Source organism: Rhodamnia argentea, chromosome 10 (genome assembly GCF_020921035.1).
Source record: "Rhodamnia argentea isolate NSW1041297 chromosome 10, ASM2092103v1, whole genome shotgun sequence".
Classification (NCBI taxonomy): domain Eukaryota; kingdom Viridiplantae; phylum Streptophyta; class Magnoliopsida; order Myrtales; family Myrtaceae; genus Rhodamnia; species Rhodamnia argentea.
This window is the reverse complement of record NC_063159.1, coordinates 17824553-17844040: the sequence shown is the minus strand read 5'-3', so window position 1 is coordinate 17844040 and position 19488 is coordinate 17824553. Positions and strand designations below refer to the sequence as shown.

The 19488-nt window shown below is 43.8% G+C and overlaps 2 protein-coding genes and 1 non-coding gene across 3 annotated transcripts; 2 read left to right on the top strand and 1 right to left on the bottom strand.

The window, feature by feature from the left end:
• Nucleotides 1–5965: 5965 nt before the first annotated feature.
• LOC115752280 (ataxin-2 homolog) lies at nucleotides 5966–10380 on the bottom strand. The gene is made up of 3 exons (XM_030690397.2): nucleotides 9857–10380; nucleotides 8653–8940; nucleotides 5966–7505 (listed from the first exon to the last, which is right to left on the bottom strand). Exons 1-3 carry the CDS (start codon nucleotides 10007–10009, stop codon nucleotides 6312–6314), a joined length of 1635 nt encoding a protein of 544 aa, XP_030546257.1. The 5' UTR covers nucleotides 10010–10380; the 3' UTR covers nucleotides 5966–6311.
• A 2053-nt stretch (nucleotides 10381–12433) lies between these two features.
• Nucleotides 12434–17876, top strand: LOC115752328 (callose synthase 12-like). The gene has a single exon (XM_030690472.2). It carries the CDS (start codon nucleotides 12449–12451, stop codon nucleotides 17774–17776), a length of 5328 nt encoding a protein of 1775 aa, XP_030546332.1. The 5' UTR covers nucleotides 12434–12448; the 3' UTR covers nucleotides 17777–17876.
• On the top strand, nucleotides 15423–15501 carry LOC115752382. Its single transcript, XR_004016733.1, has one exon. It is a non-coding gene; the product is annotated as a small nucleolar RNA J33 (small nucleolar RNA).
• Nucleotides 17877–19488: the final 1612 nt, after the last annotated feature.

The window sequence follows — 19488 nt, the reverse complement described above, 5'->3', positions numbered from 1 at the left end:
ATCAGGATATTCAATCTTCAGAATTACTTACATCCCCCATAAGTGCGCCTTCGATGCCCTCCGACACGCTCATTACTTGCTTTTGTGGTCTCGTCCACCAAAACGAAGCCCTACACGTTGTTGAGACGATGGTGATCAGCGGTTTCAGCCTCAATGCGGCAATGATGGATAAGAAGATTAAAGAAAAAGGAGAAAAGGAAAAAAAAATAAAAATAAAAATAGAGAAAAGGAGAGAAAAAACCATAAAAAAGGCTATTGGATGAAAGGACCCCCGGTCAAATTCACTTTTGGCCCTTTTTTAACTAGGAAACTCTTTATAATGTCCCCAACATCCCGGTGCAACCTTTCCCATTAAAAGCCGCGATCTCACGCTCATCATTATCCAAAATTTTGTTGGTTCTTGCACAGACCAATTAACAAGGACTTGGAACGATCTCGCTCATTTTACTCGAAGGAATTTGAGAAGCTAACAGTGTTTTATAACGGTGCACTCTCAATCGTAAGTATTATGAATGACAAAAAAATATTTAGTAATCAAGACGGGACGCATATCCGATCTTATGTCTATCATTCCACCGTTCTACTGTAACATTGTCATCCTAGCAAGACCCTTTACGTGAAAGTGCTTTATGTTCTTACACGATTAAATTAGGCAAGTTTCTATTAAATTAAAAGAGAAATAAGGGAAACCAGAATGGAATATGCATATGTGATAGTTTTTTATTTACCTTAAGATTGACAGCATGTTGTGAGCCATAAACATAGATAATAAATAATTAAAAATGATTATGGACCCCACTTCTTTAAGAAATTGTTGGCCACAGTATGCTGTTATTCTCACAATCACCTCTTTGTAATTACTTTGTAGACTTGGAGAACCGGAACTACACAATCCTCACGAGCCAATGCGGGGGAGCCCAATACACAGCCAAGCTCTGCCATGGAGCTTCCAAAGTATTCGCATGTGTCCCTTCGCCGATCGAATAAATGACCTCGCAACCGATCGTGCTTCGACCATGTTTGGCTACATTAACCTCTGTGGAAAATACCCTCCAGGACTCTTTGTTAGTGAATGCAAAGAAGGGAAAGACGATCTCGATCGTAGCGCGGCACCACCGGCAGCTCCAGCTGTTAAGGAGTCCGTCAATGGGATCGGAGGCGAGTTAGTGGCAAAATTTTTTATCGTTGATGTTCTTGGGTGGGTTTGTTGCGCGATTGCTTCAATTTTTCTGAAAAAAGTGTGAAGGTATCACCCTGCGGGCTTATATACTTTGTGCAGATGTTGTGGCCTTCCACAATTGATGTGGGATAACTCCAACACATTATTTCACATTGATGATTGCAAATGGCTTTGTTTTCCCCTTTCTGTTTGTAATTCTGAAATGTTTTGTCAAGTGGCTTGTATACTCAAGAGACTATGCGTTGCGACAAAAGGAGGAACCCTTTTTCTTTATTGCATCCCAGTGCTCCGATGAACGTAACATAGTTAAAATACCCAAGTTCTTGTCGGCACGAATAACGTGCCGAGTCAACACTGGTTGGCACCCACGGTCAAAGCAGTTGGACCCAAGTTGAAGAGGGACTTCGATGTAAAATTGTTCCTCCATCTGTCCTGCATGGAAGTTGCCTACCAATAACGTTCTTGTGCTTGTCACCGTCACAGAAAAAATATTATTTGCTCTCTGATTATTGGAGCCCTTTGCTGATTCACCTCTTGCTGAGCTGGAGTTCTAGAGATCTGAGCTCAAGATGCACGCGCAACTGGGTTTGGGAAAAACACAAACAATAAAAGAAACGAACAATGGTTGATGGAAAAGTTCACGATCCCACCGAGCGTGGAAGCTAGCAGGTCGGTTGTTTGGATTGATCATACGAGCTCCGACTTAGTTCTTGCTTTGACTCATGGTGGTACAGGCATGGAGCTTGGCTTGGATTCCTAAATCGGACTTGCGTCGATCAATTCATTCCTCGCACACGCCCGCATGCAAACTCAATTCAAACTGCATCTGTCATTGAGACTGCAAAATGGGGCAGGAGCAAGGGAATGGGAGTGTACTAGGTCTGGCGCCTTGCAAAGTACCGAGGAAACTCTCGTGCCGTCGGTCTTGTCGGTCTACGCTTGAACGTCGAAATTCGTTTAACTAAACATTGTTCGCTCACGACGGGATGCACGTGCTAAGTGAGAGGACCACATTTATCCGGCGCTATACTGCTTACCTCGTCGATGGTTGCTTCTAAACAATTGAGATAGAAGTTTGTACAAAGTCCAGTGCCTCAATCAAAAGGAAGGCGAAACCAAAATTTAAGTTTTGGGAGATGAAGTGGTACACTCCGAGTGTCTTAATTGGTTAGAACCGGGTTCTCTCCGTGAAACTGTGCGCTTCCCATAAGTTACAGTTGAAAACTTTGACAGTGTGACAAATATAATGGGGGAGATCGTGAGCTCATCATAATGAGAACTTGGAATCATCTAAAGAAGTTGACCTTACGAGAAAAATACTTCAACACCTAATAGGCTAAAACTAAGAACTTATCTGGCCATAATTTCTTTTGCGACGAAATATTATTCATCAAAAGTCGTTCTTCGGCTTTTGCTTAAAGGAAAATAGAATATATGGCTGACTCTAGATAGGAAATATCACAGGTATTAAATAAATCGACAATTTGAATTGCAACAGTACTGTTGTAATAATGGATTGATAGATCAATGGAATGGAAGTGAGTAAAACCAGATATGTCTTTTTGGTTGTCTCTTTTGTTCACATGATTAATAACTTAACAATTGCCAAGACGTGTCTATCCAGTTCACATGATTAATGCTCCACAATTGCCGAGCATGTCTCTTCAGTTCACACGTATCTTTAGTTCATGTGCGACCATTTTTCTCTGTCTCTATAAAACGTACCTTTTTTCAGCTCAAATATAGAACTCTTGAGTTTTCTCTTTGGCTCAATCTCAAATGTATGCCGGTTTCGAGAAGTGTTTGGATGGGTCTTGTTCTTAAAGTGCTAATACAAATGGGTTCAATGTGTTGTATCTTGAGAGACATAGTTTGGAGCATGCATAACTCCTTTGGCAAGATATAATCACCTAAAGGAGATTCTGTAATCCGTACCTCACTGGTGTTTAATTTTGTGACAATCTATTCGATTTTTCTCGCATGATGCAGGGCAAAGTCGAATGACTGTGGCGATCAGCCAATGCAACTTTTAGCGAGATTTCACAAAGGCTCTGCATGTGTCTCTGCCTCATCACACAAGGTGAAGGAACCCACGTGCTCAAAGCACTTCCTTGTTTTTGAGACTGCATCTCTTCAAGAAGATGGCCCAAGGACTTTCCTGAGTCGATGCCCAGGTAATAACCTGTTCACTCCGTCTGGTGGCTGCGGTTGTTAGAGTTAATTTGTTATTGCTTTCTCAGAGATAGCATCTCTGATTGCTTCATTTATTGGTTACAACCGATAGTATCGTGATATGTATTCCAACATACAACCACAAATCAAGCCAAAATTTAATTGACGACAAGACTTGAGAAATATAGACTTTCAAAAGATCTAATGCAAACAAACTATACTGAAATTTAGTCGACAACAAAGCTGGAAAACACTAAAGTATTATGCTGGAATTTAATCAACAATGCAACAACCATAATAAAGATACACGCCGAAATTTAATCGATCGTGTGGATCCGGAAACTACAGATAAGAAATACACTAAAATTTAATCAATGGCATGAATCCGGGGAAATAAAAGTATAGTGCATAAAAGTAAAGATATTAAAAGATAATAAATTTCTTGATTTGTGGTATTTATAATAGTTGTGTCATAACAGCTCCCGGGCGGTTTTCAACAATTGTGCTCGTATCCCTTTCATTCCGAAAATCTTGTGCCCACGTTCCCATGTTGCCTTGATCCTAATACCAAAGCGGATGTTCCTCTGCAAATGCATGATAATTGTCCCACGATCACAATCATTTCATTTTCTCCGGTAACTTCAAGCTCGTAATTGGATCTTGATGCGTTCATCCTTCTTCTAACGCCCTAGAGGCTTATCATTCTTCACCAATCGATATCCTTATTGATAAACCACCGGTCGTCGTATATTGCATTTTCTGGACCAGGAACTGGACCTGTTCCAACCTGTCCCGAAAATCTGGAGCCAGTTCTCAGACCGGTTGTAACAAAACCAGTTTTTGGAACTATTTTTTGGGTGATCCGATCCGATTCCAAGGGTAGAACCGATCCGGTTGCACACCCAAAGCCTAAGCATCGGGAAGCAGTCCAGCTTACTACCCAGCGTATATATCTATCTCTACTGCGAGCTTGTTCCCCACTTCCACTCGCAATTTTGGCTTCGGACGTCGATATTTGATTCAGCCCAACGTCCCTGCCCTTGCCATTTTGGATGTACTCGTGGTGCGTCAGGTTGCCTCACAGATGTTAAATCTTTTCTGGAAGCCTTGCCGATCCCACCTCGTGTCAAGAACCAAATCCTGTCGAAAACATCTGGATGGCCATTGGGCATTCGAACCCGCAAAAGGGTTCGCCAGAACACGCTGTGCCACGGTGACGGAACTTGTCTCGTGAGCAGACATAACCCAAGCAAGCCATGAAATATATGTTCTCTCAGACATACAATAGTGGGATTCCGCGTACCATAGGATCTCTGATTTACCGGATTTCAGTGGGAAAAGTGTCAAAAAAAGTCATAAATCTATAGTATTGGTATTAATTCAGTCCTAAATCTTCTTTTGGTGCAAATTCACTCCTAAACCTTTTATATTGATTCAATTCAGTCGTAAACCTTTTATTGGTGTCAATTGAGTCATAAACCGTTTGGATTCGTGCCAATTCAATCCTAAGACTTTTTAATTTTGTACAAATTGAGTGAATTCTATCAATTTTGGTGGAAAATCACTAACGTAGACGTCGGTTGTCCAAGATGGAACGGCTGAGGCCGACGTGAATTTTTTTAATATTTTTTTTAAAAAATTAAATTTTTGTATAATTTTAAAAAAAAAAATTAGTAAAAATTATTATAAATAATTTAAATAATATCTAAAAAATGTCCATATCAGCGCCAACTATACCACGTAGGACAATTGTCGTCCATGTTAGCGATTTCGAGTCAAAATTGACCGGATTGGCTCAATTTGTACAGGTATAAAAAGTCTTAGGACCGAACCGGTATCAACTCAAGAGGTTTAGAACTGAATTGACACTAATGCAAAAAAATTTAGGACTTTTTGGACACTTTTCCCGATTTAAGTTCACAAAAGCTTGTGTGCTTACTACTTCTTTATGAATTAATTTATTTGAACTATTATGATCAGTTAGGACCATAATCTCTTGATTCCCTTCCCATTTCACTTCGCGGGAGATTACAACATCTGAGGCACTGTTCAGCAGCCAACAAATGGGATGCCATCGTTTTCTTCGAGAATCAATACACCCAAATTCAGCTGGAGATTTCATCTTTTTCTCTAGTTATTCTGTCTGAGCCGCAAGGCGCAATGCCCTCAAAGTAATATTTCATGCTACTTCCGTTCTCCTTCCTTACCAAGTTTCTACGAGAAAGACAGGCTTGAAACTTCGCTTTCAAATGCGTGAAGATGAAGAGAGTGGGTAAATCAGTCATAATAGTCGCGAGCGGCTTCTTCATAGTTTCCAAGGATGTTTGATCATTGTTCCATGAATTCAAGTAGAATCATAAACGGACCGACAACGTGACCTAAACCTGAATGTGTCCATATTCTGTTTTTGAAGTTCATGTCAACAGAGAAAACCAAATTACTGAGTAGTTTCCATAAGTCATAATATTTGTGCCCTTTAAGTTGTTGACATAGAGCAGCTACATGCTAATCAAAGGCTATGGCCCTGCACAAACGAACACTATTGAAACAAAGATACCGCAGTGCGAAAACCTTGCCCAATACAGTGGCTTCACGCATAGACGCCATGCCGTGAGCCCGAAACATAGTCTTGCCTGTGTGACTAACTCCAAATACAACATGAACCAGCACATTAGAAGAAAAACCCATGTGCATTCGTTTGCTTACTACGAAGCAGCTCAATTGTGGGATCAAACATAACATATCAGACTAATGATCCCTGGAGATGAATTGAAAATCTAATCCACATAAGCCATTTGCTCGGATCATCCTCAGCAACAAAGATGACATATCCACCGAGTCAAAAGTAGAGCCATCATTCCGAAAACATACATGACGGCATGATGCAAATAGTTTCGCCATTTATTCCATAAAGCCTGCAACAGCAATCTCTTGCAGCCAGAACTCAGAGCCCGGGGTATTACCCAGACCAGGCTCTCTGAGGATTTCCTGAAGAGGGCACGCTCAACCTACCAAGCACAGAGTTGAAATCCACTGGCTGTCCACTCTCCTCCATTCTCTGAATCACACTTACAACATGGTCAACTCGGAAACCTTTGCCCACTAACCTATCAACCAACTCATTATCGGCATGTTTCCTAACAAACTGCGGATATGCCGGATTTCGCACGACGTGATTAGGGGGTGGTGTGGATTGCGGATTCTGATAGGAGATGTTCGTCTGAAAATACGGGCCTTGGGGTAAGGGAGGTTGTTGAGGCACATGGTGCACCCTTCCGCCTTCGCCATTGTACACCATATATGTATTCCCGGGAGACATGGAAGGGTTTGGCCCAGCAGCTCCATAACCATCATTGTTCTGCATAATAAAAGTACTCCTGATAGCATGAGGTGGAGGCTGCTGCTGCTGCTGCTGCTGAATAGTTCTACCAGGGTCACCATATCCAATGGCCACATTCTCAGGACGACCAGAAGCTGTTGCTGGAATTCCTGAATATTGACCTAGCATATGTACAGTGCTCAGAGGTGCTTCTTTAGGAGCTGGCGTTGTCGGTTGGCTCGGTGGAGGATAGACCATTGATGGTGCTACGATCTGAGCTTGTGCAGATGACTGTTGCTGTGGTGGCACTGGCCCCTGCTGTGGTAATGGCCGAGACCACTGCTGCTGATAATGAGAGAATGACTGAGGCAGCAACGTCTGATGCACTTGTGGCTGAATAGGCTGTGCCGGAACGCTGGATACATTTTGCACTTGGGGAGATTGGCGAGCACAACATTGAGGATCAGAAGGCATATATTGTGTTCGAGTCATTTGAGTTGAGGCTGTCATGGTTTGCATCTGCACAGGAGGCAAATAGTAGGACTGTGGTTGAGACACATTTTGAGGAGGAGCCTGTGAGGTAAGTGACACTGGTTGTGGCTGTGGCTGTTGCTGTGGCACTAGTTGATGAGGCAGTGCTAGAGCCAGTTGCTGATTCGATGCATCAGACATACATTCGGTCTTGTTGGAACCGGAGGTGGGGGATTTCTCCTCGTTGGTTTGAGATTGGCTTGAAGAGGAGGCATCCTTCTGCACAAAATGAAGCTTGGCCAGTTCTTTCTGAGTTTCAGCAAGTTCTTGTTTGTCTCTCAGGATCTGAACTGATCTATGAACCTGAAACGGACAATTTATTACACAAAACAGAATAGGCGGGACACAACCATATTTTCAGAGCTCAAGCATAACGAGAGAGGACAGCGAAAATAAGATTAACACGCGGCACAATCGTGAAACCCTACATCCGACAGATCTCAGTTGACCATCATAACCATCTCAATTCACCTAGCAGAATTGAGCAAGATGAACTTTTCCCTCAAGCAATTGTTCTTAACCTGACATGACTTTATTGATGCTTAACACACTTTCTATCAATGTAGAAGAATTTTATCAGGAATGGCCCATCTTGTCAAATATTGTCTGACAGACATGTTTGAAGAATTTGATGTCAAGTATCAAGATGGACGTAACCCAAACTCCAAATCCCAATTCCAAATCTTTTACCAACCAATAAAATGATTTGGAATCTCACCACACAATTTAAAAACAGCAGCACTCAGAATAAGGCCATAATAAAACATCTTTGCTGTCTTACAATTAAAATTATTCGGTCAAATAAAACATCCACATGCAAAATCAATACACAGGTAATTACAGTTTAAAGGATCCCCATCAAAACTCAACACGAATTTTCATAGATGCTTCTTACGGGAAAATAAAGAGAAGCAGCAAAACAAGGATTGTCCAAAGTAAAGAATGAAACAATGACGCATATGAGACATAATGACTCACCTAAAAAGAAAATATATTGCTAACCACAAATTCTACAAGGCCTAACATAGGTTTTTCTCCAGCAATACACCGGCCCTAATGCCATTAAAAGGAAAAATGTTCACCAATGTCAAATCTTGCCCACTCAGACAAGGCCATGTTGTTTTCTCAAGAAACCTAAAGCCATAACTGAAAAAGATAACAATGTGAATTTTCCTAGAGCACACAATTGAAAAAGTCCACAATTCATCAACTAAGTCGTCAGCAAAGGTAACTGAACTTCTCATGGACTATCTGTGGGGCAAATCTTTCCTTAAATTGGGCCAACAGTCTGATATGGCTGACCCCCCGCTAGCAAGTACCACCATCTTAAACTGACTATGTGCTGAAGAGGCTTGTAGGATTAAGTACTAATCACCCCTCACGAAATGAACTATTGAATGAACCACAAGTTTGTTATACAAATAACACTATATTTTCGGAAGCAACTCACCTCCTGAACATGTTTCTCAAGAGATTTGAGCTTCATATCTGCTTCATCATGATCACGGGTCAATTCAGAATGCATTTCCCCGATTGACTTGTCAAGATTGTAGCAATACAATTCCAACTGCGACAACCGAGAACTGATTCCCTCAAGAAAGCACATGATACTGTCTGCATTTCTTTTCATGCTTTTCTCAACAGTGGAAACCACATTCTGAATTGAAGAATCTTCTGGCCGGCTACAGGAAGGGGGGGCATATGCCACTGGCCTCACAAGTCTATTCTTATGAATACCCTGCAAAAAGAGTAACATTCAGACCTCTGAGAGTATACAAGGAGGAGTAAAAGGCCCTTAAGGATAAATTGATTCCAAAAATGAAGAGAAGATAGAAGACTTGCAATTGCAAGAATTCGCATAAGACGAATAGAAGCCATCAAGCCATGTCCCTAACAACGAAACCGAATAAGAGTATCCCCTATATATACTAAAAGGGGCAATACCTATATAGCAAATCCAATAATTTCGTTACATTGAAGACATTCTCTTCCAGCAGATGATTCTGCCATCTCCAAGTGATAAGGTAAAATCAAGACCAGACACTGCTCCATAACTTCCCAACCAGTAAACTTCTTGAACTCAGTGGCATGCATGATGCATAGTCAAGATGGCGACGACATCGCCTCACATTATATTGATGACTAGTGGCACAAGGATACCATTTCAGAATCTTCATATCCTCAAGATAAAAAGCACAGAAAAGGATACAGTGTTGAAGGGAAACTTCATACAATCTTAAAACACAAACTATTCAAAGAGTGGTTTTGAAAAAAAAATTCCTCGCCCACCTAATACAATCCACAGATGAGGATAATGCAACAGCTGTATTGGGACAATGACAACGAAAATTGTCATTTAATTATCAATCATATTGCACCGTTCCTACCACTCTAACAAGAGAAATTGCATAAAGCCGAGCACCTTGAAACTGCTCCAACTCCTACAGACATGACAGAAATCCCCACAAAAGTCACACCCACTAACCCTAGAAACAGAGAACCTTTGCCTCCCACCGCACATCTCCGCACACAACTACCACAGCAAGAACTAATGCGGACACTGAATACTAAAATAACCTAAACGAAAAAGAAAGGAAAAAACAAAAAACAAAGTCTTTGAACTCCAAAAACGATTGGATAGTCGAGACAAGCACCTTGGCGGAGTCGGTAGGGATCGGGGGATCGGAATGGCTTCCATGAAAAGATTCCTGGTTAGCGAAGTCTTCATAAGAGCAGAGGATGTCGTCGGAGGCAAAATCGAAGCCCTTGGACCCGGAATTGGCGCGGCCCGACGACCCAGTCGCCATTTCTCGATACGATCACGGGAACGGAGATTCAGAAGATGAAAGGCGATGGGGGTTTCAGGGTTTTCGTCTGCGTGTAGAGAGGACAGAGAGAGGGGGTTGATAAAGGGGGGCGGGTTATGGGTGTGGACAGAGACGGAGCGGAAGGTTCGTGTGCAGCAGCTCTTTTGCTTGTCAAAGAAACAAGAGAGGGGAAATACAGAAATGGCTTTTGCGGGCGTGGAGAAACGCGTTTAACATGTGGGAAATTTAAAGCTGAGATTTTTCTCCGCCGTTCGACGTCCGAAAGAATCGAGGATAAGAGGTCGGTGACTGTCTGAGGCTGACGCGCGAGGAGAACAGAGTCAGTATCTCAGAGATGTGCCTCGTCCCCATCCCTGTTGCTGTTTCTAATCCGAACGCATCCCCAATGTCCATCCATTACACACAGTCGAGTCGACACCTTCTTTCTTTTTCCCCTTTTCTCGACTTTCCCAAAATACAACCGTTGTCTGAAAAGCACTTTTCGACTATCGTCTCCATCACCTTCGAGTTTTCACGTCCATCTTCGTTAAGAATGAGCTTTTCCAGCTTCCGTATAAATTTTTTCTAGAATTTGAAATTTACCTATCACAACGAGTTCTTTGATTTTTTTGAACTTAGGACCAATCGTGCATAGTTTAGATTCTAAAACATATCTTGTCATAAGTTCTAGGGTCGAATCTAAGGCCTATTTAAATTTCACATGTATTCTTAATTGAACGACTATAATCGATCATCACAATTAATTATTTTTTTATTTGTTACTAAATTCACTGACCACAACTTATATTTAATCATAAGAATAAACATGAAATATTAACACGATAAAAGTCTCGGTCGTAAATGTCGCAAAAATAAAGACTCGGACTAATAATTTTATATTACATGCTCATTATCGGATGTCATGAAATACCGCAAATTGCTCGAAGATATATATCACGAAAAACATAAAAACTTATTTTAGATTTCATTTACTTAGAACCTACCTGTCGAAACAGATTTTTCAATTTTTGGAAATCCGAAACCTATCCTGTATATTCTGAAATGATGCTCACTTCTGTTATGGTCATTACATCACTTCAGCGAACACAAGAAACAAGCTGCTACTGTTTGTCTTTCGAATCTCCCGAGTCATCGTCCCCCGTCTAGCCCATCAGCATCACCACTCAACTAAAGCTGCGCAAGCACGAAACCTTATCCTTGCGAATTGCAAAGTGACGGTGCCGACCAAACCGGGTTTATGATCTGGGCAGAGCACAAGCAACCGCATGCTTGCGAACCGTATTGCGGGCCTGGTCTCTGCAGCTTCAAATGCGATTCAAGCTCAGCCACACCATGAAAAATAATACTAATTACAACGTAAAAAGAGGGGGTCATTCGCATCTGAACAGCAGCATCGAGATTTGATGACTTTGACCCTCCATTTCCGCCTTTAAAAGAGAGAGAGAGAGAGATTAGTTTAATCATCCTCACGGTTCATCCCCTTTCAAACTAATTACGAGATTGGGGCGCCCTTTCAGGACTAGCACATGCCTCTCTCCCTTTAATCTTTATTCCTTCAATCATGTTTCATGCATTGGGTGATTCCCCTCTTTTTCTTCCATGAATTCTTCTCCGCAAAAGAGATTGATTCAACCTTTAAAACGAATGCATGAGCATGGTTGAATTAGCGAAAGGTAAAAGAAATAAAAAAGAAATAAAAAAAAGTTAGTATAGAAAATTCCGAGAAAAAAATAATAAAATGTCATTAAAGATTATTTACATGATATACTGACATAAATATGTGGATATAGAATAAAGACAGATGTTAAGAGTAACTGATCATGTCTTCTTCCACACTCGATTCTGTTCTTTTTCGAGAGTTGACTTTCAGACGAGGCGAGCGAACGGATCTAAAACACATGTCTGGCCTTTTCAAGACTCTTTCTTTTCTCTGTTTTTTTTTTTTTTTTTTTGCTTCTTCTTCTTTTCTCGTGCGTCAACGACTCAAAACATCGTGTGATTTTCTTCAGGTTATTATGGCTTGAGCTTCGCATGTTGTTGCACTGTATATCACTCTGTCCAAACTGCAAATCGGCCCAAAATCATAATAAAATGCGAAACACGATGGAGCCAAATCGCTCAGACTGCATCGATCTTTTACTAAAATACAAGGAGGAATCGTATCTGAGCAATTACTTTATTTATTAGCGTTGCCCTAAAAATTCAGTTTAAAAAAAAAAAAAGCTCAAATCACTTGCGTAGCATCATAACATTCAAAAGGTTGAATCCCGCAAAAAACTCGCCTCTCTCTCTGCCATGGCTTGAACAGTGATCATGCTTGCCACCTTCAGTCCAAAAGCTTCGCCAAATCCGACCCACCACCGCATAACCTGCTCAAAGCCTGAAACGACCGATCCCCCCCACGGACACCCCAACCCAATGAGCCACCGTCGCGACCCGAATCCACCCGGCCACCCGACTGGTCGAGCCCGGCCTGGCCAGCCGCCGCCTGGTGGTGATGATCAAGAGCCTCCGTACAACATCATCCCAGTCCACACCGTCCGCGCTGACCACCCCTCCCTCCGCTTCCCGGAGGTCCGTGCTGCCTGCGCCGCCCTGCGCTCCGTCGGCGACCTCCGCAGGCCGCCACGCTCCTCGTGGCGCCCTGACTACGACCTACTCGACTGGCTCCGCCTCTTCTTTGGCTTCCAGAAGGACAACGTCCGGAACCAACGGGAGCACCTTGTTCTCCACCTCGCCAACCTCCAAATGCGGCTCGCGTCGCAGCCCGATAACATGGAGGCCCTCGACGTTGCCGTCGTGCGCCGCTTTCGGAAGAAGCTCCTCCGGAACTACACCCTCTGGTGCTCTTACTTGGGCAGGAAGTCGAACGTCTGGATCTCCGACCGTCGCCAGGCCATCTCAGACCCACAGCGCGAGCTCCTCTATGTCTCGCTCTATCTCCTTGTGTGGGGCGAGTCGGCGAATCTGCGGTTCATGCCGGAGTGCATTTGTTACATCTTCCACAATATGGCGATGGAAATGAACAAGATCTTGGAGGATTACATCGACCCGAACACTGGACAGCCCATTTTGCCTTCACTCTCTGGAGAGAAGGCCTTTTTGAATGAAGTCGTGAAGCCGATCTACGACACGATTAGGAAAGAGGTCAATGGGAGCAAGAATGGCACTGCGCCGCACCATGCATGGAGGAACTATGACGATATCAATGAGTACTTCTGGTCTGGAAGGTGCTTCGCAAAGTTGAGATGGCCGATTAATCGCGGAAGTAGCTTCTTCGCAAGCGACGAGAAGAAATATCGAGTTGGCAAGACGGGGTTCGTGGAGAAGAGGACGTTTTGGAACTTGTTCCGTAGCTTCGATCGATTGTGGGTGATGTTGGTTCTGTTTCTGCAAGCGGCTATCATTGTGGCTTGGCACAACGATAAGGAGTATCCATGGCAGGCATTGAAGAGCAGGGATCTTCAAGTCAAGGTCTTGACTATTTTCATGACTTGGAGTGGGATGAGGTTCCTGCAGTCCCTGCTTGATGCCGGGACGCAGCACCGCCTGGTGTCGAGGGAAACGATGTTGTTAGGTGTGAGGAAGGCCATGAAGATTGTCGTCGCGGGTGTTTGGGTAATCGCATTCGGGGCGTTCTATGGACGGATTTGGTCGCAAAGGAATGCAGATAAGAGGTGGTCGCAAGAGGCAAACAGGAGATTGGTGAATTTTCTCGAGCTGGCCGCCGTCTTTGTTCTTCCCGAGCTGTTGGGATTGGCCCTGATGATCATTCCGTGGATTCAAAATTTCCTAGAGGAAACAAACTGGAGGATCTTCCACCTGTTCACGTGGTGGTTCCAGAGCCGCAACTTCGTGGGTCGCGGCCTCAGAGAAGGTCTGGTCGATAATGTGAAGTACTCTGTATTTTGGCTCCTTGTACTGGCCACCAAATTTTTGTTCAGCTACTTCCTGCAAATTAAGCCCATGATCCAACCCACAAAACAGCTCTTGAAGCTGGGAGATGTGAAGTACGAGTGGCACCAGTTCTTCAGCGACAGCAACAGGTTCGCGGTTGGGCTGTTGTGGCTCCCCGTGGTGCTTATTTATCTTATGGATCTGCAGATTTGGTACTCGATCTATTCGTCCTTTGTCGGAGCAACGGTTGGGTTGTTAGATCACCTGGGCGAGATCCGAAATCTTGAGCAGTTGAGATTGCGGTTCCAGTTCTTTGCGAGCGCTGTTCAGTTTAATCTGATGCCTGAGGAGCAGCTTCTGCAAACGATAGGGAACAAGTTTGAGGATTTTCTTCACCGGCTGAAGCTGAGGTATGGGCTTGGCAAGCCGTACCAGAAGTTCGAACCTAATCAGATCGAAGCGCTGAGGTTCGCTTTGCTTTGGAACGAGATCATAACTATATACAGGGAAGAGGATATAATATCTGACCGGGAAGTTGAGCTCTTGGAGCTGCCGAGGAGTGCTTGGAGTGTCAGAGTTATTTCCTGGCCCTGTTTTCTCCTTTGTAATGAGCTGTTGCTTGCTTTGGGACAGGCCAAGGAGCTAGTTGATGCTCCTGACAGGTGGCTCTGGTATAAGATCAGCAAGAACGAATACAGGCGCTGTGCTGTGATCGAAGCATACGACAGTGTCAAGCACTTGCTGCTCGAAATTGTTAAAATCGACTCGAAGGAGCATTCAATCCTCACTGTTTTGTTCCAAGAGATCGATCACTCCATTGAGGTCGAGAAATTTACGAAGCTTTTCAAGTTGTCCGTGTTGCCTAAGATTCACGACACGTTATCGAAGTTGGCCAAGCTATTGAAAGATTCGGAGACAGATCTGGACAAGATTGTGCACACTCTGCAGGCCCTTTATGAGATTGCCATCAGAGATTTTTTCATAGAGAGGCGGAACAACGAGCAGCTGGAGGAGGACGGCTTGGCTTCCGGCAGCGGATTGCTTTTTGTGGATGCAGTTGCATTGCCCGAACTGAGTAATAAGAAGTTCTATAGGCAAGTTCGGCGCTTGCACACCATTCTTACCTCGAGGGACTCTATGCACAACGTTCCATCAAATGTCGAGGCGAGACGGCGAATTTCCTTCTTCAGTAATTCGCTGTTTATGAACATGCCCCACGCACCCCAAGTGGAGAAAATGTTGGGTTTCAGCGTTCTGACTCCTTACTACAACGAAGAGGTAGTGTACAGCAAAGAACAGCTTCTCAGAAAGAACGAAGATGGAGTTTACATTCTGTTTTATTTGAAGACTGTATATCCTGATGAGTGGAAGTACTTCATAGAGAGAGTGCTGAGAGAAGGGAAGATGAAGAAGGCCGATGAGGACGACGAAACAATGGCTCAGTTGAGAGATCTTCAGCTTTGGGCGTCATATCGCGGCCAGACACTTGCTCGAACAGTCAGAGGAATGATGTACTACTATCGAGCACTTAAGATGCTGGCTTTTCTTGATTCTGCATCGGAGGTGGAAATCCGGGAGTTAGTGAAAACGCTGGACTCGGTGGGGCAAGATGGCGGCACGACCAGTTCCAGATCGGAAGAGTCGCCTTCTTCCCAGAGTTTTAGTACTAGTATTAGTTCAGTCAATCCTTTGTCAAAAAACCATATATCCGGTACCGCTGCAATGAAATACACATATGTGGTCGCTTGCCAGGTTTACGGGTCTCAAAAGGCAGAGAAAGATGCCCGCGGAGAGGAAATATTGAACCTGATGAAGAACAATGAAGCGATCCGAGTAGCTTATGTGGATGAGGTCTCGACCGGGAGCAATGAAAAGGAATACTATTCTGTTCTGGTCAAGTACGATCGGCAACGCCAGAAGGAAGTCGAATTATATAGGGTCCAGCTGCCTGGTCCCTTGAAGCTTGGAGAGGGAAAACCAGAAAACCAGAACCACGCGCTCATTTTCACTCGTGGCGATGCTGTCCAGACTATCGATATGAACCAAGACAACTATTTCGAGGAGGCACTCAAGATGCGGAATCTGCTGGAAGAATTCAAGACTTACTATGGCATTCGGAAGCCTACCATCTTGGGGGTAAGGGAACACATCTTCACTGGTTCAGTTTCATCGCTTGCTTGGTTTATGTCAGCTCAAGAGACGAGTTTCGTCACGCTGGGGCAACGGGTCTTAGCCAATCCTTTGAAAGTCCGAATGCATTATGGCCATCCAGATGTTTTTGACAGGTTTTGGTTCCTAGGCAGGGGTGGTATTAGCAAAGCATCCAGAGCGATCAACATTAGCGAAGATATTTTTGCCGGATTTAATTGCACATTGAGAGGAGGCAATGTCACACACCATGAGTACATACAAGTGGGTAAGGGAAGGGATGTTGGATTGAACCAGATATCGATGTTTGAAGCCAAGGTTGCTGGTGGCAACGGTGAACAGGTCCTTAGCAGAGATGTCTATCGGTTGGGACATCGGCTCGACTTCTTCCGGATGCTATCCTTCTTTTACACCACTGTCGGGTTCTTCTTCAACACAATGATGGTCATCTTGACAGTCTACGCATTCCTATGGGGCCGGCTCTATCTTTGCCTAAGCGGGCTCGAAGGTGCCGCTGCAAGCAACAGCAATGACAATAAAGCGCTTGCTACTATTCTAAATCAGCAACTTATCATCCAACTCGGTCTATTCACTGCGCTCCCTATGATAGTCGAGAATTCCCTTGAGCATGGATTTCTTCAAGCTATATGGGATTTCTTGACCATGCAGCTCCAGTTATCATCTGTTTTCTACACGTTTTCTATGGGAACTCGTGCACACTACTTTGGCCGGACCATTCTCCATGGCGGTGCGAAATATCGTCCCACGGGACGTGGATTCGTCGTGGAGCACAAGAGTTTCGCAGAGAACTACAGGCTCTATGCGCGTAGTCACTTTGTGAAGGCAATTGAACTTGGCCTGATACTCACAGTTTATGCATCACACAGCCCTACCGCAAAAAGCACCTTCACTTACATAGCACTGACCATCTCAAGTTGGTTCCTTGTCGTTTCGTGGGTCATGGCTCCTTTTCTGTTCAACCCTCTCGGTTTCGATTGGTTGAAGACAGTGTACGACTTCGACGATTTCATGAGCTGGATATGGTTCCGCAGTGGTGTGTTCACTAAAGCTGAAGAGAGTTGGGAAGTCTGGTGGTATGAGGAGCAGAATCATCTAAGAACCACAGGTCTTTGGGGAAAGCTAGTAGAGGTGATCTTGGATCTCCGCTTCTTCTTTTTCCAGTATGGGGTTGTGTACCAACTTGGAATCGCAGCTGGAAGTAGAAGTATTGCCGTTTACTTGCTCTCTTGGATTTGCATTTTCATAGCTTTCGGGGTTCATGTGCTTATATCACATGCCAGGGACAAGTACGCTGCAAGAGAACACATCTATTACCGACTCGTGCAGTTCCTGATCATTATACTTGGAACGCTTGCGTTAGTTGCATTGCTGAAGTTTACGCAGTTCAAGTTGACTGATGTTTTTACCAGTTTGTTGGCATTTCTCCCCACCGGATGGGGCCTCATAATGATAGCACAAGTTCTTCGACCGATTCTGCAGCGTACTAGGATCTGGGACAGTGTCGTTTCTGTAGCTCGGCTGTACGATATCATGTTTGGAGTGATTGTCATGGCCCCGGTAGCTGTGTTATCCTGGATGCCCGGGTCTATGCAGACACAGATTCTGTTTAACCAAGCCTTTAGTCGAGGGCTCCGGATTTCACAGATTGTCACCGCAAAAAAACCAAAGGTTCACTTATGATTTCGAGGAGATTTTGTTGCCAGACATTTCAGAAAGACTGATCTGGCTTGCTTGATAGTTTGTTCTCCTTTTTTTCTCTCGCTTCCATTTATCTGTAGCATTGTAGGGATCTTTTCCTCTTTAGCAGATGTAACTCTGTTGATAACCCTTTGACATGATGATGATGCACCCATTTACCTTTTTGTCCTTCTTCGTTTAATTCCTTTCAACAGTCACTGGCTTCTTGCTGTCCTAGGATGAACTCTCACTCTTTAGACTTGCTGGTTGAACTTTGGCTCTAATCTATTAAGAGTAAAAACTTTCTCAAGCACCTAAGGTCAAACAAGGTGGGCAAGTGAAGCTTTTTACCGTCTTCTTTCTTAAATGGCTAGTGAATTCTGGAATGCTAAAGTTGCTGGAATGAAAGATTCGAAACTCAAACACGAGCTCGGAGATATTCAGAGCATTGAATAAGCTAAGCCCTTAAAAGAGTTGGGTTGAGTGGGTTGGGGTAAAGTAAGCTTCTGATTAGAGAATATATGCAGTTTCTGCTATTCTCAGGTGTGTCTGTTAGCTCAGACTTTTAAGAACATGAACAACTTGAGGGCTTTCCTGCTATGTAAAGTTCCGGGTGGAGTAGCCCCTGCACAAACTTTGATATTGTCACACTTCGTTTGAAATGCTGAACATCTCCCTCGCAAGCGGATGATAGCAAGAAAAGGAATTTTAAGATAATGGCATCTTTAGAGTTGACTCTACCCGGTTCTTGACGTCAATGAAGTTGCTTGAAGAAACTCTCTGCGGGTTTAGAAATCCACGGGAACCGGACATATTGGGCCCATTTGGTTCAGCATTGGAAATTAGCATTGGGGCTCTAAAGTCCTTTGGCTAAATGCAAATGGTTCTTGGTTTATTTTTTGGCTCACTTTCGAGAGATGCAATTGGATCTCAAATGTTTTCCAAAGAGGTACTTTGGGCTAAAGAACTTGTGCAAATGCAACTAATTTTTTTTTATTTTAATTTTGTCACATTCGCTTGCCGCCACCCTCCGGCCCCCGCCAGCAGCAGCCCGCCCGCCGCCGCCCGCCCCATGGTCACCGCCGTCGCCGCTGTTCTCCGCCGCCACCGCCGCCGTTCTCTCCGCCGCCACCGCGGGTCTCGTCGCATTGCCGCCGCCCGGCCACCGCCTGCCGGAACCCGCCGTCGCCCCCTGGCCGCCGCCGCTTTTTTTTCAAAAAGTAAAAATAGTTTACAAAGTTCATTTTTCACCAAATAACATTTACGTCAAAATTATCGTTCAAATGTGCTTTTAAAATACATTTTACCAAACACTACTTGTATTTTGAAAAAGACCTTTAGTCCAAAGGTATTTGCATTTTCTCAAAGTCCCTTGACCAAATGCTGAACCAAATAGGGCCACAGAACGGTAGTTTGGAACTAGATTGAACAACAACAGCCAGATGTTGCTGATATATTGACTTGCTCTAAGATCACTAAGCTAGGAATATCCGTGCCCATGTTGGTATCTGAATCTCTGCATATGCAGAAATGGCCTCCACACCAACTGAATTCCTCTGTATTACACGTATGAGCTGTCGGAATTCGGACAATACCTGAAACAAACCGAGAAGAACAAGAAACAGGCGCGAATGAAAGAAAGCCAAGTGAAAACATGAAAAACGAGGTTTATAAAAGCAAAACTTCACCGGTCAAAAAGAAAAGCCCAAGCCCAA

Coding starts and splice junctions, on each gene's coding strand:
- LOC115752328 (XM_030690472.2), top strand. CDS start 12,449: ATGAGCCACCGTCGCGACCCGAATCCACCCGGCCACCCGACTGGTCGA.
- LOC115752280 (XM_030690397.2), bottom strand. CDS start 10,009: ATGGCGACTGGGTCGTCGGGCCGCGCCAATTCCGGGTCCAAGGGCTTC. Junction 8,941..9,856: donor TCCCTACCGACTCCGCCAAG/GTGCTTGTCTCG, acceptor CTCTTTTTGCAG/GGTATTCATAAGAATAGACT. Junction 7,506..8,652: donor TTGAGAAACATGTTCAGGAG/GTGAGTTGCTTC, acceptor TGTCCGTTTCAG/GTTCATAGATCAGTTCAGAT.